The sequence below is a fragment of the Drosophila sechellia genome, chromosome 2R (assembly GCF_004382195.2).
Source record: "Drosophila sechellia strain sech25 chromosome 2R, ASM438219v1, whole genome shotgun sequence".
In the NCBI taxonomy this organism is placed as follows: Eukaryota; Metazoa; Arthropoda; class Insecta; order Diptera; family Drosophilidae; genus Drosophila; species Drosophila sechellia.
The window spans coordinates 4,287,220-4,299,925 of NC_045950.1; the positions used below are offsets into that span (position 1 = coordinate 4,287,220).

A 12,706-nucleotide genomic window follows, 5' to 3' on the forward strand; every position below is an offset into this window, starting at 1 on the left:
ATATAAATGGCAGGGGAGGGGCTGGAGGTTCGTCCTGGCTCAAGGATATGGCTTACAGTGAGCGAGAGTAGGGGCTTCAGAAAGGGGGAAATGGCATGGGAAGAGGAGGGCGGAGGAAGGCGGAGGAAGGCGGAGGAAGGAGCGGCGGCAGAGGTTGCCAGACCACATGGTGTCAAACATTTTGCTACACTTATACAATATGCTTCACTTACCGTGACGCGAAATCAATGAAAAGTGGTTATAAGTTTCAACTAAGTTATTTCATTTAATTTGTAACTTGTTTTCGTATGTGCTACTCCTTTAAAGTTATGTTATTAACAAATGAGCGAATTAAGCGTATAAGAACTAACTTATTCAAATATACAGATACAAAAGAAAGCTTTTTAAAAAAAATCTATAAGGCATTTACTTATACTTGTGTATAAACAACTTGATATACAGAGGTGGTCAAAAGTATTTTCACTTTTCACATTTCACTCAAATGCACTTTGTGAAAATAATTTTCACCATGACTGTATAGGAAACCATTCATATAACCGTGTGATCTTGATTCTGGCAATTCTTTCTTCCAACTTGTAACGTGTTCGTGATCAATGTATAGTATCCGCTATCCCAGGATGACTTGACAGAATATCTTTGGTAAATAAAGACCCTCCAATTTTCCACGGCAAATAAACATAATCCGGCTGATCTCGCCCCACTGTGCGGCTGTGTTCGGCTGCCCGACTGCTGCGTTCTGCCGGGTTGTTTTATTTGATTTCTTTATCAATATCTGAGCTGGCGTGCCTGCAGCTCACCCCCTCGGTGGCGGCACCCAGCCCTACCACTGCCGCCACAACGTTCGTAACCCCTATTCAACGAGCCGTTGTTATCCTGGAACTGGAACTGCAACAGTATTAGTTGCTGTGCAGCAGTGTGTGTGTGCGACTCTTATGTACGATTCATTTAAACGAGACCCATGAAGGCGATGCCACCACCGCATAAAGGAGGAAGGGAGACGGCTGTCGAGAGCGGCGCCATTGGATGGCCGTGTGCCCGAGCGAGACGTCCGTACGGCAGCGAGCAGTGAGGACCACGCCCACCCCGTGGTAGTGGTGCCCATGGTATGGTGGTGCGTCGTAGTATCCGTATCCGCATCTGTTCGCGTATCTGTATCTGTGTGTGCGGCAAACTGGTTGTGGCCTGGTATTGGTGCCAACTCGTTTCTGTTTCCATATCTCGGCCCGTATCTGTGTCCGCAGCTGTATCTGTATCTGTAGCTGTATCTTTATCTGTATCCGTGTCTGCAGCTGGCAAGCAGTAGCAGTGGCAGCCGGAGAGCCGAGCCGAGCCGCCAGCCAGAGTATCTGTATCTGTGGCGCGTCATTGTTGTGCTGCTACTGCCGCTGCTGCTGCCTCTGCCGATTGAGCTCCATTGCCATAGCTTCTATAGCCTCTATAGCGTGTATAGCGTGTATAGCTTCTGTGCCGTTCCCGTCGCCTAGTGGGCAGCTCAGTTACAAGACCATTATTTGACGTATTTTTTGCGCGCTCGGTTGGCCGTTTGGTTGGTCGCTCTCTCGCTCGCTGGATCGTATCGCACCACACCGAACCGCATCGGTTATATCCATTGCCAAAGGCCCCCTTTATCGCCTCGATGTGGAGCAGCAGTTGCGCTCCGTTCGTGGACCGGGCACGGGTATCGCATTCATGAGCTGGCTCATTGGCAATCATTTGGATTCGTACGCCAGTCGAACCGGTGGCCACCTCACACATCCAGACGGCCAGATGCCCTCGATCGCGCGTGCAAAGTGCTAACCCCGATCCAATCCGTGTAACCCTATCGTGGCGGACTGAATCGAGTCGTATCGAGCAACCCAAGTGCTAGTGATCACATCAAAAAACATAAAAAACGAGAAACAGCCAAGGAATTGAATTAGTGACTAAACCAGTGTAGTGCCCAGCAAGATTGCTTCGTTCCGGTGGAGAATAGTATGCCAATTTGTTCACAGTGGATTCAACGAATAAAATGGCCGTTGGACCGACGGAGGGCAAACAGCCGCCCTCAGAGAGCTTCTCGCCCACGCACCACCAGATTATAGCACCCAGCCCCATCCTGGCCGTTCCAACGCTGGCCTTCTCCGCCGCCCAGGTGGAGATCGTGTGCAAGACGCTCGAGGACTCCGGAGACATCGAGCGGTTGGCCCGCTTCCTCTGGAGCCTGCCGGTGGCCCTGCCCAACATGCACGAGATCCTCAACTGCGAGGCGGTGCTCCGTGCCCGCGCAGTGGTCGCCTACCATGTGGGCAACTTCAGGTAGGAATGCGCAACACACAAAAGCCCCCTGCTCGAATGACACTCTCTCAGAAGATCAGAAAACCAAAAAACAAAAAAACCAGACAACCAGCCAGCCAGAGTCCCAGCCTCCTGTCCTGATTAACCCCGACATCCGATAGTTTTGCAAGCGACAGCTTAATGAGGGCACAATGAGCCGCTAAATTAATAAACAATGGCATTAATTTACTAATTAAAGAACTCGCTGCTGCCCAAAGCCAAGTGGAGCAGGCTTGATTAATAAAACACCGACCGAACAATAGGTTCCGCGGCAGGATCGGGGTTTCGGCTTCCGTCGCCACGACATTCTAAGTTCTCACATTTCACGGGGGCTTCTAAGACAACCGGAAACAATTCGCTCGAATGGGGAATTTCGCAATGAGCCCTCGCAAACGATGGCGAAAGATTAGCTTACCCGTGGTATCTCCGAGATAGACTTAGCCTTGTGATCTTCGCCTAGACGAGTCGGCCATTTGCCGTATCTCAAAGTGGGCAAAACAGGTCCCCTGGCAATCGATATCGACAATTATCCGATCGGCCCAAGCAATCACAACTATAAACGGTTGCATCAGGTTTTGCATCTCATCTGACTGCAGCTCGGGCACACGGCCGTGTAATTCGAGTATAATCAATCAATGTCCAGATACAGTACATATATGGTCCGTACGTGCATATACTCTTACGGATCTGGCGATGCTATGCAAGTGATTTGATTGCTTTGACTTGGTAAATAAACGACTTCCAATTAAAACCATTTGACGTACTCAACCGAGCTGTCAGCACCAGTGACGGCAATAAATGCTTATGAAATTGTTTCAAAATACATATGGACGCCCGTCGAGCGTCGAGCGTCGAGGGGTGTAGAAACTCGGAGGCGGGGATGGCTTTCGCAGCGGGAAGTCCCAAGTGTCCCAAAAGTCCAAAGGACCCAGGGGTTGATGGGGTTGAAATCGGGATGGCAAATTCAGCGCATTAACTTTAAGCTCGACTCCGGATACAAAACTCTAACTGGACCACCTCGATCTGGCTCTCTTTTCAGGGAACTTTATGCAATAATAGAGAATCATAAGTTTACTAAGGCGTCCTACGGCAAACTGCAGGCCATGTGGCTGGAGGCCCATTACATTGAGGCCGAGAAGCTGCGCGGTCGATCACTGGGTGAGTAAGGCATTCATTTCCAAGCTAGATGCTATGATGAAATGCTGAAAATCGTATGAAGGAATTTCAACACACAAGCGTAGAAATACAAGTCCTAAAGCCTCATCTGTTTACTAAACACCGACAAATGTTTTAATTATGCATATTGATTACATATGTTACTCATTACAAATGCATTGAAAAACAGTCGAGTAAATACTAAACTTGTTTTAGAAAATCCGATCTTAGTAATAAGAAGGATTAACCGATTATTTCTATTCTAATTGTATTATTGACTCAATTAAATGACTCGAACAGAGCTTACTTTAAATTTGATACTTTAAACGTCATCGCTAAACATCAATACGAAGTTTTTGAATAAGTTTTCTAAAATGTATTGGTTATAGACCGGTTTTTCAGTGCTTGATGTACATATGTAATAACATATTCAGGAACTTACACTAATAGCTTTTACTTTAAGATGTTCAAACCCGTTTTAGAAATATTTTTCAAAATTATTACTTACTTTTATTACTTACTTATTTGATATTTTACGATGATATTAACAATCTAAGCAACAAATTAACCAACACAATTATATTTGAATATATATATTAGGCACACGTTAAATCGATTCCTTAAGAAAAAAACTTGAAAGCAATCGAATAATCAGTATTTAAATAGTTAATGTAGAAATAAGCCGTTTATAAATAAAATTTTTATTTCTCTAAATGTAATTTATAGGTTTCAAATACATTGTAGCAATCAAAAAAATTGTTTTTTTGTGCGAGGAGTTTTAAAATCCCTAAAGAAAATTTCAGAAAGCTAATGTTTGCATTGGTTTTTCAGCATGAAAAACATTTCGCTTTTCTTCAAACATAACTAATGTAATTTTAGACAATATTGTGACTAATCCAATTGTGATTGAAACTTGCAGGCCCCGTGGACAAGTATCGGGTGCGAAAGAAGTTCCCCCTGCCGCCGACGATCTGGGATGGCGAGCAGAAGACGCACTGCTTCAAGGAGCGCACGCGGAGCCTACTGCGCGAATGGTACCTACAGGATCCCTACCCGAATCCCACCAAGAAGCGGGAGCTGGCCAAGGCCACCGGCCTGAATCCCACGCAAGTGGGCAACTGGTTCAAGAACCGACGCCAGCGGGATCGGGCTGCTGCGGCCAAGAATCGGTAAGTTATCGACCATCGACCGCCTCAATTAGCCATTGGGAGTTGGGAGTTAGACGGGTCTGGGGTCTGGGGTCTGCGGCCTGGATGGGCTGGTAACCCGATCGGGGCCGGGTAAGCGGATATCATCCTCCGGAGAGTGGGTGCAGTGGGTGAGGTGGACGAGTTGGATGCCGTGGGGGGGTCGCACAGGAGCGTTTCCATTTCATTGATCCGTGCCGATCTGCGGCAGCGATGGCGGCACCCAGTGAAGCGTTCTCGATTTCTGCTGTTTGTTGCGGTCGTCGCTTTTTGGCCACATTAAACTGACCGCCGACGATGACGATGGGTTTGGGCTTGGGTATGGGTATGGATCTTGGCCTGGTCATAATGGTGAAGGAGACAACGAACAGAGATGACGATCATGATAGCGATGGTTCATGACGATGATGACAGTGTAAACGCAGCTCATGCTTCAGCTGGAAAGGTGCAACCGCTTGCGAAAATGGGCAGGAGAAGTTAAAACTCGACCAATTCGCGCGAAGTTGAAATGAAGAAGATCCGCTCGAAGTGAAAGAAGGCAAGTTAAGTGGAATGACACTGCAAGAAATCCGGATTCGGAGTCGGAGCTGCACTGGACTGGACTGGAGTCGCAGATCTGGAGTCGAAATCGTAGTCCACTCAAGTGTTTGGCTGCTCCTGCAGATGCGCAAATATTTCAAGTTCTACCTGCTCACAAAAAGAGCAAAGAGGGAAAAGGAAAAGTAAAAGAAATCGAGACAACATTTGGCATTCCTCGGAACCTGGCAGCCCCAGAGCTCCAAGATCCCATCCAAAGAGCCGTGTTTATTAAGTTAGGAGCAGCTTCGGCAGCGGTCTCGTCTCAAATTGAATGAATCTGCACAAAGCGCCAAGCATCATATGGCATCGCCGCCAAACAAAATAAAATAAGTAGTATACAAATACGAATAAAAACCAGATGCGAGCGGGTCATTAGTTAAAATGATGGCGATTATTTCGCTTGTAAAGCGGCAGCAGCCACGGATACGCGGCCATTACAACTCCATCCGCAGATCCGCCGATCCCCGATCCCTAGATCCCCGATCCCCAGATCCGCGGATCCCAACTCGAATTCGAGGTTCGAGTTTTTGGCTTCGGTGTTTCGTGTAGTCATCGTGTTATTAAGCAGCGGCAGCACAGCAAAAGCCCCGAGATGAGACAAAAAGGTGCACTGGCGATACGAAACACCAAGTATGGCCATATAAAAAATATGAAATTAAAAGCCGTTCATATGCGACGGCCAGACAAGACATCGACAGCGCCAGGCGGCAGACAGGGGCGTCCTCCAGAAGCCATGGGGCTTCCAGACCCATTCTAACCGACAAGCCGACCCAAACCAGACCCCAACCACCAGGCGCTGACTGTTCAAGCATTGTGCGCTGAAAAATTGTTAACATTTTTGCTACTGCACTTGTGCGAACCGAATGCGACAGGCGGAGAAGTCGGAATCGCGAGCGGCAGGATGAGTTTCCTAACCGAATCTTTGCACACCCTTGCTCAGATACTTTTCATCAAAAAATAAAAAGTAGTTGCTTAAAGAAGGTTAGTTAAAATATAAGATCTCTAAGTCCATTTGAAAGAATAGTAAGCAATTCATGAACTGGATCCCTTGATCCTCCTTACAAAGTATCTGCTACCTTAATTAAGATACATAAAGTATTAGTAGCTCTGGTTAAAGAAAGCCAACTCTTGGCCAGAACAGAAGCGCCCCTAGTAAGAGCATGGAAGTGGCAGCTGTAGCTGGGAAACAAGATCGTGAAGGCAGAAGGAGTCGCGATGTCAAACGGCTGTTTGCTGCTCCGGACGAGAGATGGTAAATCAATCAAATGCACAGCTCCGATGCAATCCACTCTATTAGAAAGGCTACGCGGAGAAAGGCAGCGGCTCGGCGCGTTTCCCGCTCCCGAATTGAGTAATTAAGACATCGGAGATTGATCGACTCAACTTGAGTCGTTACGGTGGAAACTTGGCGCTGCTGACTTGTCATGCTCTGATGCCTCCAACCACCAAGTGGCCATTGCAAGTGGAGTGCAGTGCAGTTGCAGTTGCAAGATATTCAAAATCAAGATTGCCGCGCATTATACAGGAATTCTGGGCAGGCATCTGAATGGCCTGCCGTACCTCACAGATGCCCCAGTCATCACCATTTGTCTGATTCAGCGGAACCCTCGAGGCGTGCAATGCCCATTGAAGAGCGGATGGGAACGTAATTAATCTGGCATTACTAAAACTGGATATTGATTCAGTTATAACTTTGTTTGAGAAGAATTCTACAATTTTCTCGATTATAATACTTACATGCAAACATTTACGTAGATACTTTCGTTACTAGAAACATAGTACGAAAGCTTTAATAACACATCCTAAGTTGTAAAACATCAATTCCGAATGTTAATGTTAATGATACTGTCATTGCTAGTTGAATGGATTTAGAAGATTCGATTAATGGCTGAGTCACAAAAGATTTCACAAATCATTGGAGAAAACAAAACGAGAAGCTTCTAACATATTGTGCAAATTCATTAAGCCGAAACCCCGGCTCGAGACTTGATTTTGATCAATTACAATTGCCACTCGAAGATGCACGACAGCGATACGACTAGACTCTTGGCCAAACTGAGCCGCCGAATCAAGTGAATAAAGTGAATCCATTCAATCCAACGAATCCGCCTCGCGCCGATGGTTTTATTGCGTGAATTACCCGGCGAGCGAAATGCGTGGCTCGTGGACAGCCCCTGGAGATGGATATAAGATGAGATTCGCCCACATGCAACCTGCCATCCATCCATCCATCCATTCAAGCATCTCGAGCCCAGAAGCACTGGCCAAATTAGGAGCACAGTGGGCGTCGTTGAGCGAGCGATTTGTCCAGAACACGAAATCGAATCGTTCAGCCAACAAAATTCGGGTCGCGGGCAAAGTGTAATAAAGTTGAGCACCCAGCAAATATGTTGTAAATGTCAATTATCAATCAAATCAACAAACACGCACTTGGGGACAGCACATATCGTACGATGTACAGGGACCAAACTTGAAGAGGTTTTCTTCATCCATCGATTCCCAGCCTCTCTCGAATTCTAATGAAGAAAGGAAGGTGCAGAAGCTGATATTCCCATCCCCATCCCCAACTCCAACCCCAACCATTGTCAATATCCGAATCGGAGGGCCCACTTGTCCGAGCGCTCGGACAGGGCTCTCGAGCTCCATAAGTATCCATACCATCCATACCATCCGTGCCCATGCCCAGCTCCATGCGATCCGAGGGAGCTGAACTCGGACCACTCGACGCTGTTTGCACAACACCAACTACCGTTTTCGGTGGCTTGTGAGAAAAATATACAATCAGCTCTCCAATGGGAGCAGAAGCTGGAGTTACCCAGAAGTTACACAGAGAGAAACTTGTGCCATTTATGATACATGGCAACATGGTAGTCATATGCTCAGCAGCCTCGAGCTTAAATGGGTATCGATACAAATATTTATCAAAGCAAAACAGATTTCTCTCTGTGTAACCGTATCTGAACTGCCAGAATGAGCTGAATGGAAGCGAAACTTCAATGTCGGACACTTCAATGCCGCATAGAAAGTGTATTAAAGAAATTAATAAGAAGTCAGCTTCGCGTCATCATCATCGGCAGGCGGATGACTCTTCATCGACGGCTGGCCAGTTGGATTGGATAGGATGGCTGGCTGGTTGGATGGCTGGATGGCTGGATGGCTGGGCAGGCAGCATCACCGGATGTGGCCTTTGTTCACTTGACAAGTGAAAGAGGCTCGACAAATAAGCGGACAGGCGGCGGAACAGGCCACTCCGCTCCAAGGGTTGGAAGTGAATATTCAAATGCGAGCAAATTTAAATCCCGTTTGTCAACAGATCTCCGTGGCGGGAGAAGGGGAATAAATATAAAATAAATGTTGATTGCATTTAGGAACCCTTGGGACTGCGGACTGCTCTTATTGCCAACTGCTAACTGCTCGCGCCTGTCCAAATATTTACACAATTTACGGCATTCAATTTGAATTGACACAATTATTGGAAAAATACTCGAGCTGCGCGCTACAATTTTCCGTCTGATTTTGTCGCGCTATTGACTCTGTGTTACCTGCAGGTTCATTGATTTCCCCATCTATTCCATGCTAGCTGCTTTTCGGTCCTTAAGCCACATCTTTTCGACCGGGCATCTTTTGTTGGCCTAGCGGATCGTGTTACTCCGCTGGCATTCTTTGCAGCCTGAATGGGTTTCAGTTCGACTTGGATCGACTCGACTCGAATCGAATTGAATCGAGTCGAATCGGAATCCCCATCTTCTGACATGAGCCGATTAAGGAGCATTTCAATGCATCTCGGGTTACTCCGCCGCACAGCCAGCTCCTCCGACTGGCCATGTCCAGGCGGGTAATTACATACGTGTCACTTCGGTTAGGTTAGGTGCCACAGGGTATCTGATTTCACTGAACCCTTTGCCCTTGTCCTTGCCCTTGTCCCTGTCCCTGGGCTTCTCCTTCGCAGTAAACCTCTCGCTGCCTAATCAATTGTGTGGAAAATGTATATCATATTCGTGAATCCAAGTTTTCGATTTCTGGGCTCAAGCCGAGCGTGCCAAGTCCCAGCAACTCCAGTCGCTCCATTCGTGCGTGAAAATGGCCTTGAGTCGCCCGTGCCAAAAATCTGGCTACCAGAAGCTCTCGCAAGGATTCCAGCATCGTGGGCTTTGGCTTAAGATTTCATTTCATCGATCCAAAACTATAATACGGACTCCAATTACCATTTCTGAGAAGTTAATTCAGATTGAGGTAGCATAAGTTACCTTACCTAAGGGAGTCGACTAAACAAATATAATTCTTTATTTTATATTTTATATCAAGTAATCACGTTGCTCTATTTAATAATTTTATCTCTGGTACCCATCTAGAAAATCTTAATCCACTGTCTTACAACTTCAATTAACCATATCATATAACCGAAACATTCGGGAAAAGAGAATCAAATACCGTTCTCATCGACAGACCATTTTGTTCGGGTAAATCCAAGTAAAAAGTTAGGAGACTCTAAGCTCCTCCCTTAAAGGTTTTCATGAGCTACTTCTAGAGTTTCACCTCCCAGACCCACCACACACATATATGTATATGTCCAAGTTCCCATAGTTACGATTACGAGTTCCAAGTTCCAATTACGAGCACCCAAATCCAATAGCTGCGAACACAAAAAACGAGCCGAAAAAACCTTTCTAATCGGAAGGGCCGTCTTTGAGGTGTATCCCAGCAGCGGGAAGTCCCGATCTCTTGGCCAGCAATTCATCGGACTGTGAGTGATCCATCAAGTTGGCACATTAGGCAACTAAACGATTTACTGCTCCCTCCGAGACAAAGGGCCCAGAAAGGTAGCCGCAGATACATTTCGCAGCTCCAACTGAGTCGAAGTTGTGGGGATGGTGATGGTGGTGGTGTCCCTGCTCCCGCAACCAGAGTGCCCATGCCGTTGGAGCACCATTAATCACACAACACGAGCCGCTGCAGGATCTCGGGGGCAGCCAAAGGCAGCCAGAAGGGGAACAAATTGCAGCAAGTTGAGCGAATCCTAACCGATAATTATGACATTGCAGGAGTCATGGCGTGATGGCAAATGATGATGTATATGAGAATGCTCCTCCGCCCATTGCTGGCCAGGCTGGGATCTCCTGCCCGCTGCCGGTGTTAAATCCATGGCGGCTAATCAAGTCATCTTCTGCTCAGATGGCGCGTCTTTTGTTTTGGCCAAAGACGATTTATCTTAAGCATGTGTGAAAGTTGTGTCAGATTTATGTGCTGCCCCCTGCTCCTCTGAGGCCCCCCTTTGCTCCTGGAGGGCAACGACAAATGGGCCGCCTTAATGGGCGTTTAGCCGCGGCCACTGCAACTGTCCAGCATCAACTAATTAACGATGCCGACGATCCCGATGCCGATGCCTTGATGTCTTCATCGGGCGGAGAGAATGGCGTAGGGAAGGGCCTAGGGAACCTTTCAAATTCTGTCAGCATTCGATCAGCTACGGCTTTTAGCTAAAGTTAAACATTTAAACACTATAAATTTAATCCAAAATAGACCTAAATGGCCAGATAAAAGGTCTGTCAAGAAAATGTTGAAATACTGACCCTATAATGATTAATATGCTTGTAATAGTAAAGGCAACAAGATTTAATTATTAAATAAATAATATTTTAAATAGAGTATAAAGATATAAAACTGATTTATGATATATATTATATAGATTATTAACACATTCCCTCCGTTTCCGCCTATTTGCAGCATCCAGCATAGCCAGAACAGCTCGGGAATGGGCTGTCGCAGCCGGCGGGCGGACGGAGCTGCCTCGCCCACGCCCTCGGACAGCTCCGACTCGGACATCTCACTGGGCACCCACTCGCCGGTGCCGAGCAGCCTGCAGCTGCAGCACAGTCCGGGCAGCACCTCCAACGGCGCCAACGACCGCGAGGAGAGCCTGAGCGTGGATGACGACAAGCCGCGGGATCTGAGCGGATCGCTGCCACTGCCCCTCTCGCTGCCCCTGCCACTGGCCTCGCCCACCCACACGCCGCCCCAATTGCCGGCGGGCTACGGCGGCGGGGCGGGCGCAGGACCCGGCGGACCGCTGACCGGTCCGGGCTGCCTGCCACCCTTCAAACTGGACGCGGCCACCAGTCTGTTCAGCGCCGGCTGTTACCTGCAGAGCTTCAGCAACCTGAAGGAGATGTCGCAGCAGTTCCCCATCCAGCCGATTGTCCTGCGTCCGCATCCGCAGCTGCCGCAGTCGCTGGCACTGAACGGGGCGTCCGGCGGACCGCCACTGCATCATCCGGCCTACGCGGCTGCCTACAGTGTGGAGTGCGTTCCAGGTGGTCATGGACCACCGCATCCGCCGCCGAAGCTGAGGATCAACTCGCCGGAGAAGCTCAACTCCACGGCAGTGGCGGCGGCGGCATCCGGCGGAGGAGGAGGTGGCAACCAACACCATGAGCCCACCACCACCGGCTACCATCACAGTGGCCAACTGATGCTGCATCGGCCCTTCTCCACGTCGCCGGAGCTGAAGCACAGTGCTCCCGAGATCACATGATATCAGCGGGTCTGAGGTGTCCACCAAGCCCAAGTCCCAAATCCCAATCCTCACAAGCTCCGAAGCACTAAGGCCCAGCTATTCAGATTGTTTCAATTGTACTTCTAAGTTAGCCCGTAGTTAAGCGCATCCCAGCGGCGGATATCGAGCAATATTCGATCCGGAACTGTTTCCTATATCATGGCCCATAATTACCATACCTTTACCTATACCTATACCTATACCTATACCGTTATCCAGCAGCAGCAAATCGCAAGCGTCGCACACTCACTCTTCAAAGATAGCCATTTAAGCCGGATGGAAACTGAGATACAGATTTAGAGCTAATAATACAGATGGCGGTCCCAGTGGCCCCAAAAACTGAAATTGAATTCGAGACGTTTTCATTCTAATTTTGTGTGTGTGTACGTATTTGTAAATAGAGTTTAAGTATGCAAATCATAGAGCTTACGTATACAATTAGATTGCAATAAAACCGAATGAACAGTTAAGAATTTGAATCATTATACAAAAATGCGTTCTTTCTTTCGAATATAAGATGGGATTCAAATCTGAGTGGAAAGGTCTTAAAAACTAAATATTATCGTATGATTATATTTATATGAATTTCTGTATTAATTATTTTCAAAATGAATGGTGATCCACTTTAAGGATATCCTTACCAGCTACTCAAAAGCGAAATGTATATGAATATTTCAAATATATTAATTTTTTGTCGTTCATAAGTGTAAAGTGGGAAGTTTATTGATTAATCTACTAAAATTACGAATTTTCGTTTGAATCAACGTTTTTATGCGCAGAAAATGCTTCTGCATGAAAAATCAATAAGCAAGGATATAAATGTCAGAATGTCCTGCATATTACATAGCTAACTTTGTTGGCTGTCATGTGGTTGATTCCTTCGGAAAAAAAACACAGACTGCTGGGTAAACAGTCGGTG

General features: G+C 47.1%; 1 protein-coding gene across 1 annotated transcript; it reads left to right on the forward strand.

Moving 5' to 3' along the window:
- The first annotated feature begins 1,349 nt into the window (after positions 1–1,349).
- Positions 1,350–12,266, forward strand: LOC6608103 (protein Optix). Its single transcript, XM_002032815.2, has 4 exons — positions 1,350–2,295; positions 3,353–3,471; positions 4,388–4,637; positions 10,959–12,266. Exons 1-4 carry the CDS (start codon positions 2,009–2,011, stop codon positions 11,764–11,766), a joined length of 1,464 nt encoding a protein of 487 aa, XP_002032851.1. The 5' UTR covers positions 1,350–2,008; the 3' UTR covers positions 11,767–12,266.
- Positions 12,267–12,706: the final 440 nt, after the last annotated feature.